The sequence below is a fragment of the Zootermopsis nevadensis genome, unplaced genomic scaffold (genome assembly GCF_977971745.1).
Source record: "Zootermopsis nevadensis isolate Lab colony 2312 unplaced genomic scaffold, Znev_1.0 Znev_ptg000061l, whole genome shotgun sequence".
Taxonomy (NCBI): Eukaryota; Metazoa; Arthropoda; class Insecta; order Blattodea; family Termopsidae; genus Zootermopsis; species Zootermopsis nevadensis.
Genome location: NW_028259192.1, coordinates 6,488,718 through 6,515,408, shown reverse-complemented (window position 1 = coordinate 6,515,408; position 26,691 = coordinate 6,488,718). Strand labels below are relative to the sequence as shown.

The window sequence follows — 26,691 nt, the reverse complement described above, 5'->3', positions numbered from 1 at the left end:
CTGACAGCATAGTTTACATACATTTGATCCCATGTTTCCTTGTATATTGTTTCTAATATTGAAAAATACGTTTGAGGAGCAGCAACTTTCAATACAAATATAAGTTTGCTTCTAAAGAGTTTACAGCTATAGGTACCTAACTTGTCAAGGTCTTGTAATAGCTGTTTGTTTTGTTAGAAGTCTTTGGTGGTGCAGAAATATAGCCATTTCGCCAATCTGTGTTGAATTTCAGCAGGGATACATAGTCTGGTGATACATAGATAATTATAGTTTATTAAACAATGCTTTTTAGTTTATGTAGTTTTGAATGAGAAGGTGATAGTGAATAATGAATTCAAAGGTATGTGGAAGGAAGTGGTCATGGCCTAATTTTAGGTACTATCTCTGAATTTCCTTGGAGGGACTGAGAAAAACAAAAAAAATCAGTGTAGTCAGTTTCTGGGCCGAGATTTGAACCCAGGATCTCCCGAATATGAAGTAGGGTTGTTAACCACTTGACTACAACATTCTGTGGTTAATTCATGGAGGAAAAGTGACCTAACCAATGCATATTTACAGTTGTGTTTGTACCAGTTTGGTTCTGAGAACCCTATTTCAACTACAGAAGACACTGAGAGAGTGTGTTCTGTGAAAAGCAGATAAATATTCAAAATGCAATGTGTTCATCTCTGCTGCATGGGATACTGCAAACAATTGCATTTATGAAGGTTTTCTGACACTGTGCTGGGGAAAGTGGGACATAAAATATAAATACTGTTATATTATTGCTAGCAGGATTCCCACAACGGCACTTTGGGGGAAATATAAAAATGTTTGTTTCATATCAGTCTTTATTGCCTGGAAGCTTACCATAACACTAATAGTTGAATGTGTATCACTGAAAAACATTTCAAAATCCAAGATTTTTACCATGACTCAAAGTCTGGTCTGTTTCAGGTTTGTGACCTTTGTTTCTATAATATCCTCACCAAAACAAAAAAGTTTTGTTCTTTGCATTATTCTTCTATCTTTGGTTAGTTTCTGGCCTAGACAGGAGCCGAACCTAGAAAAGAATTGAAGGTTTGTGGCCTTCGCTCCTGTAATTTCTTTGCCAAAACGGACAACTTTGGTCTTGGGACTGTTTTTCTATTGTGCTTTAGTTTCAAGCTACAGCACCTACCTTCACAGGGACACAAACTCAGGAAAAAATTTCAAAGATTAGTCCCTTCTAAATCACATCCTGTTCTCATAAAGTAACTTACTAAGTTTGGAGGAGATTGCTTTACCCATTTTCAGGCAATAAGCAAACGTACACACATCCTCAGTTTCAGTTTCAAGTATGAGTTTAGGCGTGATTTATGAATTGATGGGTTAAGGTGGCTGAGGGTATGGATTTTAGAAAAGGGCAGTGGCATAAGCCAACGCCTTTCTAAGCAGTTTTAGATATTTCTTTCTCAATTTGTGGTAGAACAAATAAGGAATGGCAGCTTGGAGAGAAATATAAATATTTTTAAAGATTTACAAAATTTAGAGTGATTTTTGTAAGCAAACTCCTGCCTTAAAGTAGATTACAGTTTTACAGATTAATGTCTGATATTTTAAGAAGGCCATATAATCAATCATATCAGACATAAAAGTATCTTTCCAATTATATAAACCTTTTAATAATGTCATGACATAAAGAGACATCCTTATTCCATTCAGACTGTCACACTTTCATGTTATGGGATGTCCCTTTCAACCTTTAAAGGTTAATTTGTAAGCTAGTCTACTTGCTCGAGTGCTCAAACATTTTTGAAGTACACCTCATATAGCTCACGAAAATTGCAGACTGCATCCAGCAGGCTTTATTTGGTAACCTCTGCTATAATTGACTTTGTGTTATTTATATTTTCAGATGTACAGAGGTAGCTTCCCTGGAGCATTTCCACCCAATTTCCAAGGTCCAATGCATGGCCCCCCAAGGCCTCGTTTCCCATATCCTCCTGAGAACAGGTGAGCCATTTCAGTGTTGTGTGTATGCATGTAATGATTTTTCGCATGATGTATTTGTTGTACAAGCATTTAGTGATTCAGAACAACAATTTTAAGGAAAACTTAAAACTTCAAAATGTCTGTAGTTATTGGACACAGGAAGGCAAAGTTTAATATGTTTCACTTTCTATTGAGACCCAGCAAGTTTGCCGCTAAAGTGTGTTGATTGGGCAATGAATATTTAGCTGGGAGGTTACATTAGTGGAAAATAAAGTTGAGAGGAGTTTTTGTTATATTTATTATGTTGCATTGGAGTATGTATTGTCCATAAAATTTAGTTACTTGCCCACACTATTATGTTTGTATATATGGAAAGAATTTGGTGATGTTTTTACCTGTCTTTTTCTCATGTGTAACAAGAATTAGTTTTTACAGGTTTATGCCTCCATCTCGTACCACTGCTGCTGCTGTCGATGAGGAGATAAGTCCGCGACCAATTATTAAGGAGGAAGATTTGAGCAAAATGGATGATATTGCACATGATGCTGGTTGGGCTACACATGATGACATTGATTATAAGTGAGTCATAATTTTAAAATGCTGTAAATGCTTCTTTCCAAGAATTTTTGTAAGAGAACTCTGTTTTTGTTTTGATTATAATGATTTGGCTTGATTGGAAAATGTCTTTGTTACTTTCAGTCAGAAACTCGCTTTCAGTGATGATGAAAGCACGCAGGAGGATGAAGTACGCAAAGATATACGGAGTCTTAGTCATAGTAGTAAGGAAGAAAAGAGGTCTGCTGAAAGAGACCGAGACAGTGAGTCAAGTGAAAGGGAGCGCGACAGAGATGAACGTAGAGTAAGTTTCGTTCATATCTTTTGTAACTCTTGTATGTATGTAGCAAACATTTGTGAACATTCATTGTTTTGCATGTGTAAAGAAGCATTTCTAAAGTTTTCAATACTTTCAAGCAATGCTTGTTGCATTTGGAGCTTATGTACCCCAGAGTGTCATGATTTGATAACTTTGTTTGAGGTGTCACTAATAAAAAATGAATATGTTTGGCAGGAAAATTATTAACAGCATCATGCTTACTTGGTTGAAAATTGACTATCGTGCAAAATATTCATTGTTTTATATGCCCAACTCTTAGTGTGTTATGTCAGTAATTGTACTTGAATTTATTGCTCAGGTACCAGCATGAGATATAAAACACTTCACTACATGTTTCAGATTTATATAGTCTTCAGGTGTTTATTGAATAAACTTGGTAATAGTAATACTTTATTTTCCGTTTTACAGTTTGTCATTTAGTTCTTGTTCTAGTTATATTACTATGCAGTTTGAGAAAAAGGACACAATTATACAAAGTTAAATGTGAAACATATTTTGCAGAACTAGACATACAACATAAGGTAGGTTCAAATTTATTGTAAAAACTGTACACAGCAGCTCTTGCCACCTCTGTGAACAAAAACTAGCACACAAAACAAACCCATACAAAGAACACTGAATATATGAACACAAATGTCACAACTATAAGAAAATATATATTGGACAACGACCATGTTAGATATAAGAACACATGGATTTAAAAACTAATAGAGAAAAAACTATATTGCACATTGAATATTGATCACAGTTATGGAAAATTGGTACTGGTTGAGGTAATTTAGAAATAAACAGAGTGTAACAGCTGTTGAACATGCATTTCACACACCATTTCATATGGAACTACCTAGCCAACTATACATTTATGCCTGGTACAAGAAATTCAAATCACAACTGCCATAGCTCCCATCACTAGGGACACTCTGCACTAAGTTTGGGACGAGTTGGATTATTATCTTGACATCTGCCATGTACCTCGTGGAGAAAATATCAAGTCGCTCTGAGGTGTGTATAAAACTTCAAGAGTTTTGCTATTGACTGGTGTAGGTGTGAAGATCTAAGTATGCCATTGTTATCTGTATAATTTTGAAAGTTTAAAGTTCTTTTGTGGTTACCTTAGAGAAACTTGCATTTAAATTATATATATACAGATTATAATCCAGTATTCAATGTAGTACACTCTCAAACCCCACACTTGTAATCAGTACTCAAACTATGACAACCATTGCAATTATCTACAGTACTTCTGATAACTAAACAGTCAGTAATCTACAGGGGACACATAAGATAATAAACATCTTTATATGTACCATATAATATTCAACAGTAACTATAAAATACATCTTAAGAAACGAGATGATACCACCTTCACTTGCATTCAGAGGGGTGTCAAAAGTGGGACAACTGATTGTCCAAAGAAGGGTGTCCATCAGTTCACTGGTGACATACCTGGCAAAAGACAGAATGTGTTACCCCACATCATCGACTCTGCTCCTACACGTTTCACACAGTGACTACTGCTGACAAAGAAGATCCAAACTATGGAAACAGAAGTGTTTTTGACTTGTTGACTTACCTGCTCAAAATATTATGTTCCTTCTGAACATCAACAAGTTTGGTACTTTTCAAAGGAAGGATAGGTTTCCGGTAAAACACAGACGTTTTGGAATCAGAATTTACTATTGGTGTTTTTACACATGTGGTGTGAAAGTCTCTGTGAGGAAGGACAGGACATGAATGATTGTAGATTTGATAACACATGCTACAGCAAAACACTTAACAAAAGTGGAAGGACATCTACATAAGCTGGACACGGACAACTTCTTTTCTTCTCCTCGCTTATTTTATGATCTGATCAAACTGTTGCGGAACAGTACACCCTAAGATAGGGAATGCCGCATGACATGGCCAAGCAAATGACTGAAACATGGTGATATTTGGTCCAGGATAATGTAGGACTTGGTGGTGGTAGTCGACTGCAGACATAAACATGACGTATGTACTGACAAAAATGCACAATCCACCAGCAGCAGAAGGTAACTTCTGTGATGAACATGGAAGTGCTTTGAAGTTACAAATTGTACAGGGCTATAACCAGCATGTAGGATATTTTGGCAAATTACAAATTTACTCATTCCAATGGCAGGAACTGGACAAAGCCTGTTATTCCCACTTAGTAGACATTGATATTGCAAATAGCTTTCTGCTGCCTACATTATATGATGCCAAAATGGAACAGAATTTTCCAACTTGACCTAGTGCAAAATGATTGAAAATGCTGGGAGTTCTGTTCTATTGGCAGACCAGCTGCCATAGAGAGAAAAGTTCTTGGCTCAAGGTAAATTTCAGCATTGAGTAGCCTCCAGGGGGGAATTGTCACATCTGTTTTGCGTGAGGGATAGGGAGTATAAGTAACATGCATGGAGTGTGGTATGGGGTTGTGTAGTGTTTTGAAGTATACCACAAAAAATAAAAAAATGTGACATTGAGGAATGCTGGTAGAGTTTGAAGATACAAATCTCACCAAACGGACACGTGAAAGGAAATTTCACGTATTCTGCATTGTCTTCTTCTGAGTGAAACACATCAGAACGAAATTGTATGAAGCCCAATGTATAGGTCAGTCATAAGATGGCTTACTATGATTTAAGAGCTCAGCATATGGGTCTCACATAATTTAAACAACACCTGAAGATGGATATTTATAGCCAGAACATGTAGTGAACTGGTTTCTGTATGTAAGCAACACGTTCATGTACAGTAATTATAGATTAATGATATAATTCTTGAGATACATATATAAAACAATGATTGTTTAGAATAACAACAGAATGCTTATACATAATATATTTTGTGAGATATGCTGTTATTTTAATCTCATCATGATGTTGGTTCAGTGGGTTTGGAAATATCAAGCCTGTCTCTTTCCTTTCATTGGTTACCATCTACATTGCATGTCTTTAAGTGGAGGAATAGCTTAAGTGAAACTGTGTTTGTTGAATAATATCTAATAACTAGGTATTGACTTAGTGTATTTGCATTTTCAAAATGGGACTTATTTTGCCAAGTTATATGAGCTTCAGTATTTGCAGTTGTGACTTCAAGTTATACAGCCCACCACTTCTGTGGTTTTTCTTTATCATCATAACTTTTGCATGCATGCGTAGCTTCTTGAAATTCATGAGCAGAAAGTTTGTAGATTTAAATTTATTCACCCCTTGTATGGGTGTAAATCTTAGGATGATCGGCGCGAGAAAAGGCCTGAGCCCTTGCCTAGCCGAGGGCTTCCAGACCAGAGAGCATGGCAACAAGGGCGTCCCATGTCTGTTGATTTCCGGACCCCTCCTGCACACACTGGCCCCTCTCATGGGCCTGGGCCTGTTCATGGCCCATCTTCAATGAACTTCCCTCTTCCACCCATGAGAGCTCCCCCACATCAGGTTTGTATGCAAGTACATTAGCATATTCACAAATGTAGATGTAAGTTTACCATATCATTACTCTCCTTTTGGTTAGGAACTGGATGCTTAGGATTGGACCCTAATATCTTGCAAGATGTTCCACTTTATTTGTATGTTGGATTGTGTTCAAGATGTATATTGCATGTACAGCAGGGCCATGCTTCTGGACCTAGAGCAGTGGAAGATGAGGAAATTTGGCGAGAACGTAAACGACAGCACAATGAAGAAGTTGCTATTGCAGTGGAGAGAGCAAAACAGAGGAAGGAAGAGGAAGAAAAACGATATCAGGAGCAGCTGAAACAGGTAAGACACATAACGTTTACTGCAGTATTGGTTTCCAGATTTTATTATGCCCAGGGGTATCTTTGTAGTCGGGAAGAGACTCATAAAATGTGTGGAAGACTACGGCTAGTCTCCTGCTAACGTGGTAGTAACATTTAAGAAAATTCTCATGTGAGTTGATATTGTGTTGGTCAGACACAAGTTTCCTACAAAGAATATAAATAAGGAAGTTGCTTTTGCGATTGTATTTCAGTTGATGTGCGCGTGTGCGCTTGTATATGTGCATAGGGTTGGATGCATAAAATACATAATTTCCAATCAACTCTTCTCTGTTCGCTCGCAGTAGCCGAGAACTCATTATAAATGAGATTGAATGTATATAAATTCAGTTGCTTGGTGTGATGGAAATTCATGTTATATTGTCTCCTACCATGGTTACAGCATAATTTTTATACTCTGTCATTCATTTCTTACTAGGCTGCAAACAAGAAGTTACAAGAACTAGAGGAAAAGATTAGAGTTAAGAATACTGACAGTAAAGAATACACAGAAGAGGCACCTGTTCCTATACCATTGCCTGAGTGGGAGAAAGAAAGGGAATTTCGGGACAAAGAGAGGGAGAGAGAAGGTCGAGACAAGGATCGATCACGGACCAGTAGTGAAGGTCGTGATGAGAAAACTGTGCGTGATACAAGGGATACAGGATCAGACTTCAGGCAGCTTACACAGGTATTTTCAGTTTGTCCATTTAAAAGAATATTGTTGTTTGATGAAGTTTTAATCAGCCAAGTAGTATGCATCATTATGTATATTCTAATAACGTTAAAAAAAATTTACCAACATTTCTTGCACAATAGACACGTGCGAAGCTTGGCTTCACCTGTTTTCGCCCAGACCACTGAGTTGACTGGGCCCTCATAAAGACAGGTTTGCCATCACCCCTGAACATTGTGGTTGATGAACAGCCACCACTCCCTCCCACTTCATTACTCTAAATCCTTTACAGTCCAGTATAATCACCAGAACCTCCTTGTCACCTCCTCCCAGTATTATGCCACCTCCTTTCCTCAATCACGTTCTCCTCTCCCATTGGATAGCAGTTCACTTCTCCACTCTGAAGTTATATGTTTGATAATTATCAACTGTCTTGTAATTTGGTTTTTCAACAGTATGAACGTTTCATTTAAACCATTCTTTCACAATACACTGAAGCATAGTGCTACTTGTATTCCTTTTGAAATCAGATCCTTTTTAGTGAAAACTGTTCATAAATTAGCATATTTAAAAAACTCATATTTATGGCCATATCCTTTTTGACAAATTGTTGATCTTAAAATTATCAGTGCTAGTATTAAGTTCTGTATCACAGCTCACCATATCTAAACATTTGCTGTAGATGTTAGTTAATAAGAACTTTTTTTCAGAATAATAACTTATCCCATTGAAGCAGTAGTTGACCATGTCCTTATAGACATATCTGTGCCTATTAATATGAAATAACATGACTATTTGCTGTTTGATTCCAGAGGGCAATTTTTACCTATTTAGATGTTTAACTTGCAATGAGTGTTCATTATAACAATATTTATTTTGCATGTTGTGACTGGGCTTCTACTGTGATTGAAGAGTATGAACATATCTTGTGCACTGTACTCATGAATGTGTTCTTGTTGTGATTTGTTCTATCATCTTTCAGGAATTATGGAGCTTTATTAATTATGGAGACATTTATCTGGAATGATGTTGCCAATGGAAATGTATATTTTTACTAATGTCGTTAAAAATATCTGGCATCAGAGTAATGCTATTGATCTCTTTCCATGTTAGCCTCTACCTCCATTATATTTTTATTTGTATATATACAGTGCGATTGATTAAGTTTTCTTCTGTTTAGAATCTGCGTACCTGTTCAAATACATCATTGTGGGTACTGTAATAGCCTACGTCAGTGGTATTCAACCTGGGGTACGCGAAGACATCTTAGGGGAATGTGAAATTTAAAAAATATATATTATTTTATGATAAACACTGAATAATCAGTAATATAATTTATTTTAGATGTAGATTATATACTATATATAACTTAAATTATACACCAACAACTTTGGGGTTACAAAGTTGAAGAGAAATTATATCTGGGGGTACACAAACAAAAAAGGTTGAATACCACTGGCCTTCATAACCCACATCCTGAAATAAGTTGTGTTATTATTATGTTAACATTTTATTTGCAGTGTGGCTGAAGAACACATTTTGTGCTGTGCATTGTGAATTTATTTTTAATATTAGACATCCTGCTGTTATCTTATGTAATTGTAACAGTTAAAATTCTTAATAGTGCCTATTGTGATTGGAAGTTCCCAGTAATATAGGTGTTTTTGTGCAACAGATTGTTGATCTGGCTACTGTGATTAAATTTTTTGTTATGTTTCTTGACGGTCTTTCACTTTTTGATCCATTGTATAGAGCAAAGATTGTAGTTTCTTTTAATAGTGTGTGCCTTGTTTGTTCTTCGAAGATGGCTCTCTTCTGGAATGTTGTGTTTTGAAGTCTTGTAGATGTTTACTGATGTTTCATAGGTGATTGTTGCTCCTATCATGATAAGAGGCAAGCAACCACCCAAAAACCTTGAAACATCTATAAGCTTCTACCAGGTGACATGGCGCAACACTCCAGAAGACAGCCATTTCCATACTCGCTGCCATGGAACCAAATATCTCACTTGTTGGTACTTCACACATAACAAAAGTCATTATTTCGATTGATTCTTAGTTTTTTTTATCATCCCTTGTTTATAAACAGCTTTACTTTGCACTGCTTTGTTAGGTGTTGAAAAGTTTTTTGTGGTATGGATTACGGAGAAGTAGAATATTACTGGATTCAGATATCAGAATAAATTCAGGAAATAATGGCAACATCTGTGCAGCTGACTTAATGTTAAATGGGAAGTGCACAAGAATGGATGCAGGTGGTGATTTATAGTGATGAGGGGTTGTGCAGGGTTTTCATTATGTAAAGTATGCAAAATAAAGGGTTTCTACATAATGTTGGTTAAATGCACCATCTGCAGAAAGAAGTGTGGTTAATACCACCTTGTCTGTAGTAAGTGTGCTAAACCAACATGTGCAAATAAAATTAATGTACATTGTGTGCTTTCCCTTTTTTATTACAGTAGATTTATGTGCCTTTTGAGCTAATTTTTGTTTTACACTGGAGTATGAATTACGTTAAATATTCTGCTGTTTCTGTACTTTAAAGCAAAAAAAAAGTGATTTAACTGTTCAGATGAATATCTAGTTGATTGTTTCAGTAAATCAGCTGTTGTAATGTTCGTGTGTCAGTTGATTATATAATATTATTATTTTCTTTTTCTAGATGGGAGATCGGTCTACTTTTTTGCGTAATGAGAGAGATCGCAGTGAGAGAGAACGTGAACGTGACATACGTAGTGAAAGAGAGCGTGATAGGGATCGTGAACGTCATGATCAGCAGCCTATGTTTTCACGCCAGTTTCAAAGCAACTTGCCACCACGTTTCCAGAAACAGCAAGCTGAGCGAAATCAGCATCAGTTCTTACGTGTGGGATCGGGTGGATCTTCAAGTTCTCCTCAACCACTTTCTGGAACTGGATCATCATCCCAAGGAGCGCCTTCATCTCAAGGTGCTCTTACTACACAAGGTGCACCATCAACACAGATGTTTGACCCGCGTTGGACTGGATCTACTACTCATGGGGGATCGACCCTTCATTTTCCTGGATCACTGCCAAGTGAGTATGGGAATTTTACCTACTGTCATTTGTCTGATACATGGGTTAAAATAAAAAAAAGATTATGCAAAGAAATACGCAGTTTTGTTTCGGTGAATAAAAGTTTTCTGTCTCAATAAAGTTTTCCTATTTTATTCATTCTGCTTTAAAATAATTTTGACACACCGTAACAATTTTGAAAACTATTTGTTAGTGTTTGTTGTGTAATATATTACGCAACAAATTCAGGGCATGATGCTTAATGTTATGTATAGTAAAGTATGGACTATCTATAGACATTCCAAGTGTCAATGGTGAATACTGTATTTAACAGACAAAACTTTCTCATGTACTTTAAAAAGTGTATAGTGATTTTATACTTGCAAATGAGTGAATGCACAAAATATTCAAATATTTCCACAGTTCCTTTGAAAGTAGAAGTTTGACAACTGTGGTATAACTTTAAAGTTGATCTATAGAATACTGATATATCAAAAATTTTGCTGTATTTTTGTTGTTCACACTGACATTCTTTGCACGAAGTTAACCAGTTCTGTATTTTCATGCTGTGCCTCGGCTTTTGAGGTGAAATTTGTTGTGATGCAAAATGTCATTCTGTACTTCTTTCTTTGCTTCCATTTAACCATAAGGATGTTTGAAGTGTAAATAATTTAAGAGCCCACAATTTATGCCATGCACTGACTTAAACTGAATTTCCCCAATTTTTTATGTTTTAAATGGCATCTCCTGAAATAATTGAAATTGAGATATGGAAGTTTGCATACATTAGTTTCTAATGGGTTATAGCATGTCCCATATTTCATTAAAGTCGGAGTAGGTGAGGTGAACCTTATTGATTTGATACTGAATGACCCATGCAGTTGTTTATATTGGGTAAAAGAAATTCTGTCCTATCTGATGTGTTACATAGTTACAAAATGCTGTTAACACATTTTGAAACTGTAGATAGAACACGATGTTTTATTGCTGTCAGCAGACATAATCTCCTTCATTTACTTAATGGAGTCCCCCCCCAATCCATCTGGATGTCACCCTATTTCACTTTCCTCTGGCATTGTTTGATAATATCTTACTGGACCACAACATCAGCTTTCGTAGTATGTAAACTGTCATGTAACTCAGAAGAGGAAGTTACCCCTATTCAGTTGGTGCTCACCCAAGACCTGTTACTGCATATTTTCATGTTGTACTGATACCCATTTGAATCAGACAATTTATAGATGCATATCTCAAATTATTTATTGTTTCTTTGGTTTGTGTAATCCAAATGGGTTTCGTTTTTGAGAGACGTTGGCTCCTGCTAAATGTTCACATCACATTTTTCAAACCTTGTCATAGTTCTCATCTTTTGTCATCTAAGGTTGTCTTCTGTGTTGTATTTTTGATGATGCTCTATTTTACAGGTGTTACATACAATTATTTCATGTTTAGTGACATCAGAAATTTTTTCCATTTGCTAGATATAGTTCGCAACTGTAATCTTGAGACTTTTGGGGTGAAGGAGGAAAGATGGCGTCAGCCTTTAACGCTTCGGACTTACTGCATCCCTTGCAAGTCTCAAGATTACAGTCGCAAACAGTACTAGAGAAAAAGTGGGAGTACAATGGGACATTCCATCAGCTATTTATATAGACTTCAAGAAAGTGTATGACTCAGTTAAAAGAGAAACACTTTACAATATTTTGCTTGCAATTGGTGTACCTAAGAAGCTAGTCGGGCTAATTAAAATGTATTTAAGTGAAACCTCGAGCAAAATTTGTGTAGGTGGACTTTGTCTAATGTGATTGGCAATTTGTAGGTTGTATGAGCAGCAAATGGTTTCAAAGTCTTGACTTTTCTTTCAGCTGGCAGTGCTAGCCTTACTATGAAGTCCGGTCCTCCGCGCCGGCATGCTGATAATGAAGCCGCAGGATCAGCTAGGGAAAGGGACAGAGAAAGGGACCGAGAACGTGATCGTGACAGGGAAAGAGACAGGGAAGTTGTTGAGGAGAGGCCTCCAAGTAGAGATCAGCGAGAGCCTCGAGATAGGAGGGAGCGACACACTCCTGAGGCTCATGAGAGAGATAGGTTTGTATGACATAACACCAGTGAAGTTACAGATATGATTCCAACAATGTTGTGTCTTGGATTTAATTAATTTGTGTTATGCTTGACAAGAATTGTAGTACATAACTTTGTGCTTAAGTATTTTTGGCTAGTATCTTGTAACAGAGAATTTTCCTTTTAGGTATAGACATGGTGGACGTGATAGAGATCACAGAAACTACTCGGAGAATAGCAGTAATAGTCGCAAATTGTCTGGGGGTTACTATGATGGACCATCTGATTATGGTCGAAGTTATGTACGTAACCCATCAGACTATGACAGGAGCCAAGATTATGATCGTAATAGAGATCATGAACCTGAGCCAGATCTTAGAGACTCCAGGGATTCACGTGTGAATGAGAACCGTGAACGAGATGCAAGACACCCACGGGACCTCTGGGATCGAGATTGTGACCGAGATAGTTGTCACTATGATGATCGAAGGGATGTCAGTGATTCTAAGAAAGATGCCTTTGAAAGACATGTAAGTATGAAAATTTTAAATTGTATTATTGTACATTCAGCTAAAATTTATATTCTATCAAATATGGGTGTTTTTTTTAAAAGAAAGAAAGAAAGAAAAAGAAACCCACCATCATTTGAATCTAGTGTGATAGCCATTTATTTCTTTTTCTTTTCATGATAGTGAATTAAATTCTGTGTTTGGTAATCTCCAAAAGAGCTTTATGTACCATTTCTTCATTCAGTTTGTTAACGAAGTATGATAAAAGGAGTTGATTTTTCAGGTTGACACCACCCATATGCTGATTGTATCTGGTGTACAGATAGGTCTTCTCACTCCCTTTTTGTTGTAGTCTAGCCACCCCCGGTGGGTGGGGGGGTACATCAAAATCCTGACTTTTTTCCTTCTCCACTTCATTACTGAAACAGGGCTTTATTGTTGTGCATTCTTCAGGGTATTTTTCCTGTTCAGTTTTAGAGCCCTGATAGTCTGATATGTTGTTTTTAGACTGCATGCATGTTTGGATGAGTTACAATAATCATTAATCAATCCATACAGTCTGATCTTGCTTCAGAAGAGAGGCTGCCAACTTCGTAACCATGGTTGTGGTTTTGTTCATGTTGGCTGTAATGAGTGATGACTTCATTCTTGTGTCCTTCGCAGTATAGTTGAGCACAGGCCACAAATATCCTGTGATGAGATTTGAGGTTCTTACAGTGATGAGTATGAAGATAGTAATTGCAGTGGTTGGGCACTTTTAGAAGCCTTGTGTAGGGCAGGCAGTGGGTGGCAAGTTGAAAGTTAATTAAATGAAACATACGTATAAATGATAACCCAGTTGCAAAAACTGGGGGAAAAACTAAAAAATTATAAGTGAATTGTAATAACAAAATGAAAGTGTCAAAGTTGCACTGAGTGGTGAGTTAAGTGGCAGATGCCAGAGGGTGGAAAAAACTTCAGATTCATAAATGTGGACAGGAGAACTCACAAATCAAAAATGCAGATGGGTTTTGGGAAATTCATAGGAATATGTATGAGTTCAAAATCATATTTCTAGCAGAAATCTTGTGGGTGTTCAAAATTTTCTTAGTGCATCCATACCATTGTGTTTAGGAGGTACAACCCATTCAGTATATGTACTGTTTCTCAGAGTGTTAGCTAAGCTTATCATAAGTATTGCATTCAGTAGAATCACACTGTCAGCAGAATATGTCCTTTAAAAATCGCATAAAGTAAAGTAAAGCAAGTAAAATATGTGTCTAAACTATGTTACATTCACAACAGCATGCTAATGTATGTTTTTACTGCCCTACAATTTTAGTGTACTAGAGCAGGGCGCTGCTTTCGGAGCTCCTAGGGGGGGTTGGTCAAGTTTGTAAAACGCAACCAACCTTGGTTAGTCCCGAAGAGGTGTTAGTTTAGTGTCTCATTCAAGTGTTTTAACCACAGAGTAAGAAACTAAATTAACCACAACGAATGGGGTGTTTAAACACTTGACCAACCTCCCGAAGTGGTTTGGTTGTGTTTTAAAATCTTAAGTAAGACAATAAACTAACCCCCGTGTATAAACAAATATAAGGTGATATTGTTGATGACGTCATTTTTTGACGACAACGATGGCTAATCTTTTCGGAGCGCTTCCTGTAATCTGATATTTTACTTCTTTACGTCGCTGATCAGAGGCCAACAGTTCTTGGTTAGTCAACTTTCTACGTCCAACCCCACCCTTGCAAGTCTTCTTCTTTTTCCTCTTCTGTTTTTTGTTGAATAGTTCTGATGTTTTATTTTATTACGTCGCTGTTCAGAGGCCATCTGTTCTTGATCAGTCAACTTTCTACGTCCAGCAACACCATTGCTAATCTTCGTCTGTTTTTTTTCTTCTGTTCTTGTTGTATACGTTTTTCTATGTTTATCAATGTAACTCTCCCTTCGTTTTTCTTTATTTGTTAAATAGTTCTGATGTTTTAGTTCTTCACGTCGCTTTTCAAAGGCTAACTGTTCTTGGTTAGTCAACTATCTACGTCCAATCCAACCCTTGCAAATCTTCGTCTGTTTCTCTACATGTGTCGTTAATATGGACTCGTTTATCAATGTAAGTCTTCTTTCGCTTTTCTTTATTTCTTAAATATGTCTGATGTAGTTCTTCACGTCGCTGTTCAGAGGCCAAGTGTTCTTGGTTAGTCAACTATCTACGGGCAACCCAACCCTTGCAATTCTTCGTTTGCTTTTTTCCCTTCTGTTCTTGTTGAATTAGTTTTTCTAGGTTTATCAATGTAAGTCTTCCTTCGCTTTTTTTATTTGTTAGATAGTTCATATTTTTAAGATTATACGTCGCTATTCAGAGGCCAATAGTTCTTGGTTAGTCAACTTTCTACGTCCAACGCCACTCTTGCAAATCTCCGTTTTCTTTTTCCCCTTCTGTTCTTACTGAATACGTTTTTCTACGTGTCGTTAATATGGTCTCGTCTATCATTGTAAGTCTTACATCGCTTTGCTTCATTTGTTAAATAGTTCTGATGTTTTAGTTATATACGTCGCTATTCAGAGGCCAATTCTTCTTGGTCAGTCAAATTTCTACGTTCAACCCCACCCTTGCAAATCTTCGTTTGTTTTCTTCTGCTCTTCTGTTCTTGTTGAATAAGTTTTTCTGCGTTTATGAATGTAAGACTTCTTTCTCTTTTCTTCATTTGTTAGTTCAGATTCTTAAGATTTTTCATTGCTATTGAGAGGCCAATTGTTTTGGTTAGTGAACTATCTACGCCCAAACCCACCCTTGCAAGTTTTCGTTTGTTTTCTTCTGCTCTTCTTTTCTTGTTGAATAAGTTTTTCTATCTTTATTAATGTTAGTCTCCCTTCGCTTTTCTTTATTTGTTAAATAGGTCTGATGTTTAAGTTTTTACATTGCTGTTCAGAGACCAACTGTTCTTGGTCAGTCAACTTTCTACGTCCAACCCCACCTTTGCAAATCTTCATCTGTTTCTTTCCCTTCTGTTCTTATTGAATAAGTTGTTCTATGTTTATCAATATAAGTCTTCCTTCGCTTCTCTTTATTTCTTAAATAGGTCTGATATTGTAGTTTTGACGTCGTAGTACAGAGGACAACTTTTCTAGGTCAGTCAATTTTCTGCATTATTCAATATAAGTCTTCTTTCGCTTTCCTTTATTTCTTAAATAGGTCTCATGTTGTAGTTCTTTACGTCGCTGTTCAGAGGCCAACTGTTCTTGTTCAGTCAACTTTTTACGTCGAGCCCCACCCTTGCAAATCTTCGTCTCAAAATCGATCATAATCATAATATATCGAATGAGTATCACTTTACCTTGTTGGAGTTGGTACTTCAAATACTTGATAACGTCTTCTTTCACTTTCCTGATGTTTTAGGACAACTGTTAGTCAATTCTTAAGAATGCGACGTGCTGTTTCTGGAGCAGTGATAATGCGACTGACTTGATATTCTTTGATTTCTTTTGTTGTGAAGTGTTATTTGTTTACTCGGCATTGTTGTGTCAACTTCAACGATGCCCACATATTTGTTTACACGGCATTGTTGTGTTTCACAACAATGCCGAGTAAACAAATATCTGTTGGCATTGTTGATGACATCATTTTTTGACGACAAATTGGTTGAAGACAACGACTAATCACAAATTTTTATAGTGTATAACATTGTTGCTAGAGAAACTATATACCATAAATGGAAGTAGTCTTTTAAATGCTAATAGCAACTACTGTTGTCATTGTTCAGATGACCCTGCCTCTAGTTCCTGTTCCTGAGCCGGATGGAGCTAGTGCGCACCCTATTTTTGTGTCTTCTGTTTTAATATTGTTTTCCAATATAGTTTAAAGTCCAAGAGATAAAGGTATGATATTCAGTTATAATTGGTTGGTTTAACAATTTATTTGTGTTTATACAGGATCCTTTTGAGGAATGTGAGCCTTCCCATGACTTTGGGGGACAGGAAGGCAGTGAATGGCATGATAAGGACTGGAAGCAGCCTCTTGCACAACCACCACCTCAAGAGGAACGTGAGAAAACTGACAGAAGGGAACGAGAGTGGGATAGGGATCGTGAACGTGATAGGGAAGTGGACCGAAGAGACAACAGGGACTTGGATCGCAGAGATAGAGATGAGCGGCCACAGAGACCAGATAGTCGTGACAGTCGGGCTTCCAGAGATTCTAGGGCATCACGGGATTCAACTAGAGATGACAAGTTAGTATCAAGTAATTGTGTGTATTGAAAAGAAGTGTGGCTTTCAAATAATCCAGAGTTTGATCTTGCTCATTTCTCTGTATAGAAGTGTTTTTCATTGGGATAACCTGATATGTCTGAACATTCATCTTTCATTACTTTGTAGCTAGCAAAATGTTTAGTTGGAACTCGTTCAGCCTGCTTTCATACTACACATAATTGAGTTCTACAGATATCATGTTAATGTTGTATTCATAATACAGTGAAACCTCGATGCATCATTTTTGATGGAGAGAAATAAATACGATGAATATGGGAAAACGGCAGTTGCGGGAAAGCATTAAAAATGAGAAAGAAATTAAAGTTGTGCATTTTTCTCTTTTGCATACACAAAATAATACACATAAAACCTGTTTCAAAGTTACTTCTTTTTGCCAAAAAAAAAGTATTTTATGGATAACGTATTAGGCAAAACAGAGCCCTTTCCATGTTCAAAACGTTTTCATCACCTTCAAAAATATTGTGCCCATAAAAGAACGAATTCACTTTTTCACCAATGCGGCATGTGCTTAGTCAAAACTCGGCACAGCTTCGGGCTTGTATTCGTAGTTTTCCCCCTCCTCACCATTTCCGAACCTTTCGTGATCGTCACACGACTCATCGATGGTGTCGGTCGTGCATGTGGCAAGCTCGCTGTGCGTCTTTTGATATTAATTTATCTCTAAAACGATCAGTTTAAATTCTAAAAACATTGCATCAATTTCATTATAATTTCTCAGAAACGATCAGTGCGGGAAAATTGTGGGCCAGGACTAAGTTTTTTGAACAATTGATGCGATAAAATGACAGTTTGAGGGACGATTGACGCGAGAAAATGTAACATTATTTTTTATGGGATGTATCAGGGACCGAACAAAACAGACGATGCTTCCAGGAAAACAATAGTTCAGGGAACGATGGATAGAGTTTTCACTGTAAATAATTAACATTATTGCTGTAACACCTAATGTTATTGGAAACAAAATATCCACAAACTATTTATCGTAATATATATGATCTCAAGTTCCTGCTAAACAAAGACTTTTATGTTATTCCTTTCTGAGATGAGCATTTACCTGGCATGATCATTGTTGAACTAAGAATTTCAAAAAGTAGGAACGTGTATAACTTACAAATACTTGCTTTCTAAAATATCAGATGCCATGGCATCTTACACCCAGAATTTGTTGACCCTTACTCAGTCACCACTTTCATGATTGTGTGTGTGTTGAAAACTTTCCACCCCAAAACAGTAAAGATAATGTTTGTTTTGCAGGCCTTTTCATGATAGTGACCATAAGTTAGGTCTCACAAATCGTGAATTTACTGGTCCATGGTCAGAATCTTCATTAGAGTCACACTATGGAGAGTTCAAGGAAGAGAAGAAAAAACAGCAATCAGATTACTTCCGTGATGATAGACGTGAAATGAATCGTCACCCTGTACCTGGGCCTATAACTCGTGAAAAGTTAGAAGCTGCTGAATTGCGCAGTGAGCCTAAACGGAATCTCACAAAACTGAAACGCTCGACGTCGGGCAGTGGCCTTGGAGTTACTATTGACAAGAAAGTTGATAATAAGAAAAGTGAAAATCAGGTAAGATCATTTTCTTGAATCACAGGTTCTTGTTTTGGCATATTTTGTATATGTGTTTTTCAAAGTAATTATGAGATGATAACAGTTATTAATTTGTGGTATTGATAGGTGGATAAACTTGATAGAAAACCAAGTGATGGTGTTGATGCATGGAACCGCAACAATACGCAGAAGAATACAGAACGTACAGTCCCTTCACATACAGAATCAAGCAGTCCATCTGCTATAAACAGGGGCTTGGAAACTACAGTTAAGCTGTGGGCTGATTCACTGCCCCCATGTGAACCTGCTGAATCTGCTCCCAAGCCAGTATTAACTGTGCCGGAGGATAAACCAAAGTCTGTGGGCAGTGATACCAAGAATGGATCTGAAAGTAAAGAAATACCAGGTGGGTGTCTGTGTTGTGGAGACTAGATCTCCTCACAGGAGAGAGGTGCATAACATTGCGTATTATCTTTTTCACATTTTCTCATACCCTTTCCTGAAGCCAGCAGGGTCAGTGACCTTTGTGAGAGTGAGGTGATAAGTTCATCATTGGGAATTTGCCCATGTGGTTGTATGGTTGACAGGGGTTCCCCAGGTAATGTGGTTATCATATTTCCAGTTAGTCCTGCACATAGAAATGCAAGTCATCACATAAAACCCCCTCTACAGTGAAACCTATCCATCGTTCCCGGAACTATCGTTTTCCCGGATGCATCGTCCGTTTTGTTCGGTCCCGAATACATCCCATATAAAATAATGTTACATTTTCCCGCTTCTATCGTTCCTCGAACTATCGTTTTATCTTATCGATCGTTCAAAAATCTTAGTCCCGGCCCACAATTTTCCCGCAATGATCGTTTCTGAGAATTTAAAATGCTGGGTTTAGAGATAAATTAATACCGAAAGACGCACAATGTTTTTGGAATACACAGTAGCGGTAACCTGTTATGTCGCCCAACCAGCACAGATTCTTTTGGAATGAGGGTCAGCGGTGCAGGGGTGATAGTTGGAGAGAATGGCGGCGCGCATTGTCAGAAATTTTACGATTTTAATTAGGGTGCACTCATATTTCGTTCCAGCGATGCCAGATGGCATGTGCAGTGTGAATTTCTTCACAAATGCTTTTATTACAAGTACAAAGGAAAGGCTGGCGGCACTTTTCATTCTTCTGGTTCATCTCGTTTCCAGCGGTTCAGGGTCTTCTACAGCTACGTTTCGTTGAGTTCGGCACTAATAGTATTTCCATTCTTCCTGTTATTGTCCGCAAAGGGGGTTGGAGCGGTGAGGAAGAGGAAGACGACGAATGCGAGCCCGAAGCTTTGCCGAGTTTTGCCGAAGCACACGCTGCATTGGCGAAAGTGAAGTCGTTCTTTTATGCGCTTAATATTAGTGAACGTGACGAAGAAAACATTTTGAACGTGGAAAGTGCTCTGTTTGGTCTAAAACGTAAAGTTTCAACAAACCAGTTGTCCATTAAAGACTTTTTTGGTAAAAAGAAGTAACTTTGAAAGAGAAACATTGTTTGTTTTTTTTAAATTTTTAATGCTTTCCCGCATCTATCGTTTTCCCGCATTCATCGTTTTTATTTCCCACCCCCGCCGAAAACGATGCATCAAGGTTTCACTGTATTTTGTCTAAATTTAACCAAAATTGGAAATGTGCGAACAAATTTCCATGTATCAAGTATTGTGGAAATCTCTTTATCTGTTCTTGAGTTGTTAAATGCACACAGACAGGAATGCCCAAGGTAATAAGTACATTTTTGCTTCGTCAGTTGTGAATAAGCTTAAGAGCTAAGAAAGTAACAAAATGTATATTGTCACAACACTAAATTGTTCTAAATTTGAATAGCTATGAATTACATACGTAATATGATTGTGGGGCTGTATAAAAATAATTTGGAAAGCATCATTTATAATTCTAATATAAAAATTTATGTGTTTAGGGATGTCCAAAATAGTATTCTCCAAATTTTAGCTGGAAAAGTAAATATGTCAAAAATGTAGGAAAATTGAAAGATATGTGACTATGAAGATTTCTGTCTTCTGGGTTATTGCGCTGTGTAGTCTGGTCGATGTTAACCAACGTTTCAGAGGTCATACTGCCTCCGTCATCAGGGCGATGAATATGCCAATAGGGTGTGAGGAGTTGGATTTTATAGGCAGGGAAGTGAAAGGTGTAGCCTGCCCCGAGCCAATGGGAGCAGGTATGGGAGTGGACCAATGGTAGCACGTGGGCGAGAGTGGGAGAGGGAGAGAAAGTAGAGAGAGAAAGGTGAGTTTAGTTGTATGGATAAAGGCCCTGAAAGGGGCCGAGTTAGTGGTCTGGTTGGTTCTGGCGGCGCACTCTTGCTCGTTCTCGGAGTGTGTGGATTCATCGCCCTGATGACGGAGGCAGTATGACCTCTGAAACGTTGGTTAACATCGACCAGACTACACAGCTCAATAACCCAGAAGACAGAAATCTTCATACTCGCCGCTGTGAGAACCTCAAGTCTTACATATGTGACTATGCTTTGCAATATTACACATTAATTATATTTTGCATGTAAAGCACCTGTTCAATGCAGCATATTTATCACTGGTGCAGAAATAGTCTTAGTAGTGCCTAATTCTGTCTCAGAAAAATTAACTAAAATTCTGATTTGTCGTATTCAACTGTACTTGCATCTTCCCATTACCCATTATAGCACAAGTGAAGGTTTACTTGGAAAATGTGTTTTATGTGGCAAAATAATTTTCCTCTAAAGGAAGATATATCAGGATTTTATTGTATATATGATGTAATGCAGTATTACAATAAAAATTTCCCTTTTTTTAGATGGTAAAAGTGACAATACTGAAAAAATTAAAATTGAATCTAAAGAAGTTGATAATGGAACAGAAAGACTAAATGAAGAAAAGAAAGACGAAACTGGGAATGAGGCGGAAAACAAACGTGCAAAGACTGGACGCAGTCGTGCTGGGCGAGGGCGTTCAGATCAGGTAAGTGTGTTGTTATGGGCTGTTCAGCTTGATCATCCCTATTATTTCTTATGATGTAACTTAAGAATCTTGATTTTTGATTTGAACAGAAATATTCTGAAAGTTTAATTCTTTTATGTCTTCATTTTGAACCCACAGACTATGTCTGATTTGCAGGTTCGTGGTGGAAGACAGAATTGGGGTAGCTATGCTGTTTATCGTGGTGGTTGGGGTCCACAGAGGGAATTACGAGGTCGTCGAGGTGGACACAGAATTCCTCCTCCTGGACATGGTGGACGGCCACCATCATCATCACGAAGTGGAGGCGAGTGGGGCCATGGTAGTGACTCAGAACTATCTGGGGATGAAGTTTCAGCATCAACTGAATCTGGCAAAGAAGATGCAGGGCGAATACCAGGATCTGGGTCTGGATCTGGATCTCGGAGACCTGAACGGGATACCAGGAGACCACCAAGGTGAATATACGCTTCATTGCTTTTCAGTAATGTACTGCGTATATGTTCGTGCTGCCCGCATCCCTTCTCCCTACATTAGAGCTGTATTCTTATTTGGATTGCAAGTATGAATAGGCATTTTGAATATATATGATTTAATGAAAAAGTCATTGCTGTGTTTGTGATACATAAGCTGTTTGAAAATTAATATGTTTACAAAGAGCAGTGAAATTATTTTTTGAGAATCACAGTTTATCAGAGGCATTTTCTCTCTTTGTTAAACGTCTGGATTAATATGCTGAACTTATATTTTCTCAATGTCAGCTGAAGATTGTAACTGTAAACATTTTAAACATAAAATCCTGAATTAATATGAGATGTCTCTTCTTCCTGTATGAAGTTTTTCAAAACTTGTTCTGTTTTCTGATATTAATAATGATTCCTGGAATTTTATAAGTAGTACCTGAATTCCACAGTAATTGTTCATACTGCAAGCAAACTCATAAATTTAACTGCAGTGATCATCTTTTCAATTTGAACAACTTTCCTTGAAAATTAAAGTGTGTTCCTTTAAATTTTAAAGCTTGTCTTATCCTCTTTTGTATCCTTGCCATTAGGCATGAATGACTTGTGTCTGAGATGAGTATTTGGTAAAATGTTGAGAATGAAGGTGAGAACAAAAATGTTATTTACAAGACCAGTTTTTTCCACTCTGTAATTACAGTTTGTTAAGCTAGCCATTTTTTTTCAAAGTGTAGTAAAGTGTTTTGCTTATCCCTCTTGATACCAGAGCCTTTCTATTTGAAAATGTCCATAAATCCTTATATTTAAAAAATGTACATCTAGAGCCATGTTTTTTTTTTTATATTCAGTAATCAATTATTAATACTTCAGCTGTATGTATTTGTGTTCCTAACATGATTATCCTTAAGTTTATATGGCTGGAAAAGTAATTCTACCCATTCAATGTACTGTTGAAATCTGCAAGCAAATCAGTATTCTTACTTTTACTGAGACAGTGTTTTATTTTTACACAAATTGATCAATAAAACTATAGTTTTGTTATATTTTAACTTTTACATTTTTAGATAGAAATTCATATGACAATATTCTGAAGTGCATCTGCCCTTCATTTCTTCATGAATATACCATATTTCTTTGATTGTAAGACACCCTTGATTTAGTAGTAAGTTTTTGGGAAAAGGGACACTATCGAATTATGCAAATCTTCAAATGTAAGACATATGGCACAATCTAATTTCGGAAATTTAAAAATGCTAAAAAAATGTTTTAAATCAAGGAAATATGGTAATTTTGTTATTGGCATATAATGTATTTGAACTTTGTCACAGTTTTAAAAGGACATGATTTGTGTGTGAATTGATTTTTTAGATTAGTTTCTTACAAATTTATAGTATTTTGATTCCAGATAATGTGTAGCTATTTATATGGTAGTTAGCTATATACAACATTTGAAATGTTACTATAACTATTAAAATGGAGCTATATATGTTGTAGTTGTGTGCGATTAAAGAAGTAAAGTTTGTAACTATTCTGTCAAGATTTTAATGACTTGACTCTTCTTCAAGGATGCCAGGAATAGAATTATATTTAAAATATTTTGTAGTAATTTTGAGTTGTTTCATATTGTAATAGTTGTTATCCAAGTAGCTCAGTCAGTATAATGACTGGCCATGGGCTGGGTGATCGGTATTTGATCCGTCAGAGGCAGAGGATTTTCTTATAGCCTCTGCATCCAGACCTTCTCTGGAGCTCACCCAGCCTCCTGTCCATTGGTTACCAGGGAACTTTTCCAGGGGTAAAGCATGGCTGGGATGTGCTGCTGGCCACTCACCTCCTCGTAGTGCCAAGGTTGAGATTGAGTAGGAGCTATACCTCCTCTCCCCAAAATGCCAGTATTGGCAAGTAACAGAGTGGCTTTAATGTTACAATAGTGTTGTAATTTTAATTTGTTTGCTCTAATATGAACCATGCAGCTTATTTGTGCATATTTCTGTGGATAGTATATAAAAAAACATGTCATTGTTTGTTGAAGTTTCAAAACATGCTTATGATATATTCTTCTTATATTTGCTTCAGATCCCCTAAACAGAGTGGTAAGAAATTGGAGAAAGATGAACGTAATCGTGATATGCGGCGAGAAGGAGAGAAGAGTTTTACAGGCTCAGAATCTCGTCGATATGATAAACGTGGAGGTTATGAGAGCAACAGGGGTGGACGGGAGGGGTTTGCCCCTCGTGGCGAACCTTCACGCAGAGGTCGTGGGGGTTTCCGAACCCGTGGTAGCGTGGGAAGGCGAATGGATGGCTATGGGCCCCCATCATCCAAAAGTCCATTTGGGCAACCTGCTGAAGATTCAAAACACATAGGTAGGGATATGTAAATTTGCACTATTCGTAAGTTTTCTGAACAAGACCATCATTGCTTCCAGTGAAAGAAATGAAACATTTTTAATGAGACGAAAGAATTATAGTTTTCTGTAATAGTCATGAATTTATACTTGTCTTTAATTTCAAGTTCCATATACAGTGGATTCTGGTTAATCGGGACTAGAACACTTTGGCCCAATTAAGCGGCTGCCCTGATTATGTGAAGTTCCATGTAAAGAGTTAAAAAAAGATTTTAAGATTTTTCCCAAATAAATGGCTGCCCTGATTAACTGATGGTCCAATTAACTGGAATCTACTATATCGTGATTTAGAATTATAAGTGAGAGGAATAGTAATTTGTCATGTATGCTGATTGTAATGGAAATTGTTGAAGATTGGGTAATTGTGTAGGACCAGGAGTAATCATTTATTGTTGTTAAAGATATTGTGTCATATATGCTGATTTCAATTCTTAGAATACCTTGATTTTCTCAGGAATGTGAAGTTCTTGCATTGAAGTGATCCAGAAACATGACATTCAGTTCATTGTGCTGTAGTGTCTTATTAACCATTTTTTTCAATCCATGTTGTACTGTTACTTTGTGCTTGACTGTAAGAAATAGGTTTTCTTGTTGTCTCATGTATTACATTACTTTTATTACTTAATTTTTCAAGGGTTTTTTTTAAAAAAAATCTGTGGTGACATGGTTTTAGCACATTTGTATTTATTGTTGTGATTTCTAGTGGGATGTTCAGAAATGTAGTTGAAAGCTTTTTCTAGCTGGTTCAATGATGAATTGACACTAAATTCTCTAGGCAGGTGATTTTATTTTCTGCTTACCAAAATTCCACCTTTTGTAGAGGAATTTGGAAAATACTTGCCTAAGTTTCACTTAAGTTCATCCTTGTGGATTTTTTTATTCCTGGATTTAAAAATGTCCAGCTGCCTGACTTACTTTTTTTGTTCAGGATGGTAGGTAATTTCCCAGCATGAACTTTTTATTTGATTCCCCCCCCCCCCCTGAAGTATTGAAACTAAAATTGTGTGGTTTTAATACTGATTTTTGTGTGTTTTTCATAGGGATGGATGAGAAGGACAGCAAAGAAAATCGAAAAAATGCTGATCCTCACATAGCAGAGTCAAACAAAGATGATGTTGGAGATGAAATAGTGAGTGCTGAAGATAAAATAAAGCAGAAACAGCAAGCTCTGTCAGCTGGAATAATTGGTAGTGCAAGACACCACAGTAATGCAATAAAAGTTTCGTCAACCCAGGCTCCACCTCGCATGCAGCGTAAATCAGAAAGTGACCGTAGAGACTCAAGTCGTAACAAAGGTAATAGGGGAAGCAGCGGTGGTAGGGGTGCAGCACGTGTAACCGGAAGGGAATTATCCAATCGTCCACCACCAAGGTCAAGTGGTGGCCCTGTTAATGTCTCAAAACAGAACTCTGCAGATGTAGGTGATGAATGTTGGGAGACTACATCTGAGAACAGTGAATTGGATGACAGAGAAAGAAAACAGGATGTACAGAATGGGAGGAAGGCTTTTTACCATCACGAACCTCCTGGTAACAATCGCCGAAATTCTGGTCTAGGCCTAAACAGTTGCACTCTGCGAACAGGTAGAGGAGGTTCAGGAGGCATGGGATCTACTCAGAATTCTGGTGGAAGCTCATCCCGAGCTCCAGGAGCTGAGAAACGTGCAGGAAACAATAATGGATACAGTGGTGGCAGTGGAGGGCAGAGGAGAACTTCTAGTCCTGCTGTGGGAATTACCCAGCAACCAAATGGCCGAGCCCCTGGGCCCCGACCAAATGGTAGCCAGAGTCCTGCAGTAGCTGGAACCAAGGTGCCTATGAAAGAAACAACAACTGCTGTTAATAGAGTGGATGAAATTAAATTGAATGATCCAGCACTTGTCACCCAAGTTCTTTCAGAACTTAACTCATCTAAGAAAAATACAAGAGTGGAAAAAGAAAAATCTAATGCGCTGGAAGGAATTGATCTCAACAACTATGCAAGTAAGTAGCTTGTCTTCCAGTTACCACTCATATATGCAGTGAAATAGCTATACCATTTAGAAAGCCATTGATCTAGCACTTCTTCCATGATCTGTCTTTTATTATTTTTATTGCATTATTTTATGCATGTCTTTTAGTTTCTGTT

The 26,691-nt window shown here is 37.2% G+C and overlaps 1 protein-coding gene and 1 long non-coding RNA gene across 17 annotated transcripts in view; one reads left to right on the top strand and one right to left on the bottom strand.

The window, feature by feature from the left end:
- The window catches only part of LOC110831168 (uncharacterized), a 100,219-nt gene that overhangs the window by 25,855 nt on the left and 47,673 nt on the right, over positions 1–26,691 (top strand). For 7 of the 16 annotated variants that reach the window (XM_087340228.1, XM_087340237.1, XM_087340227.1 and 4 more), the window contains exons 8-23: positions 1,877–1,974; positions 2,380–2,532; positions 2,653–2,812; positions 6,085–6,285; positions 6,457–6,609; positions 7,066–7,317; positions 9,964–10,357; positions 12,202–12,424; positions 12,585–12,927; positions 16,819–17,117; positions 18,412–18,730; positions 18,839–19,118; positions 21,536–21,699; positions 21,838–22,154; positions 24,234–24,523; positions 25,605–26,546. In XM_087340228.1, coding sequence (XP_087196354.1) covers positions 1,877–1,974; positions 2,380–2,532; positions 2,653–2,812; positions 6,085–6,285; positions 6,457–6,609; positions 7,066–7,317; positions 9,964–10,357; positions 12,202–12,424; positions 12,585–12,927; positions 16,819–17,117; positions 18,412–18,730; positions 18,839–19,118; positions 21,536–21,699; positions 21,838–22,154; positions 24,234–24,523; positions 25,605–26,546 — 4,588 coding nt within the window. The remainder of the gene's footprint in view (positions 1–1,876; positions 1,975–2,379; positions 2,533–2,652; positions 2,813–6,084; positions 6,286–6,456; positions 6,610–7,065; positions 7,318–9,963; positions 10,358–12,201; positions 12,425–12,584; positions 12,928–16,818; positions 17,118–18,411; positions 18,731–18,838; positions 19,119–21,535; positions 21,700–21,837; positions 22,155–24,233; positions 24,524–25,604; positions 26,547–26,691) is intronic. The other 9 variants (XM_087340230.1, XM_087340243.1, XM_087340232.1 and 6 more) reach the window with 7 other exon arrangements.
- Positions 12,470–16,395, bottom strand: LOC147871162 (uncharacterized). The gene is made up of 2 exons (XR_015532538.1): positions 16,224–16,395; positions 12,470–13,596 (listed from the first exon to the last, which is right to left on the bottom strand). It is a non-coding gene; the product is annotated as an uncharacterized LOC147871162 (long non-coding RNA).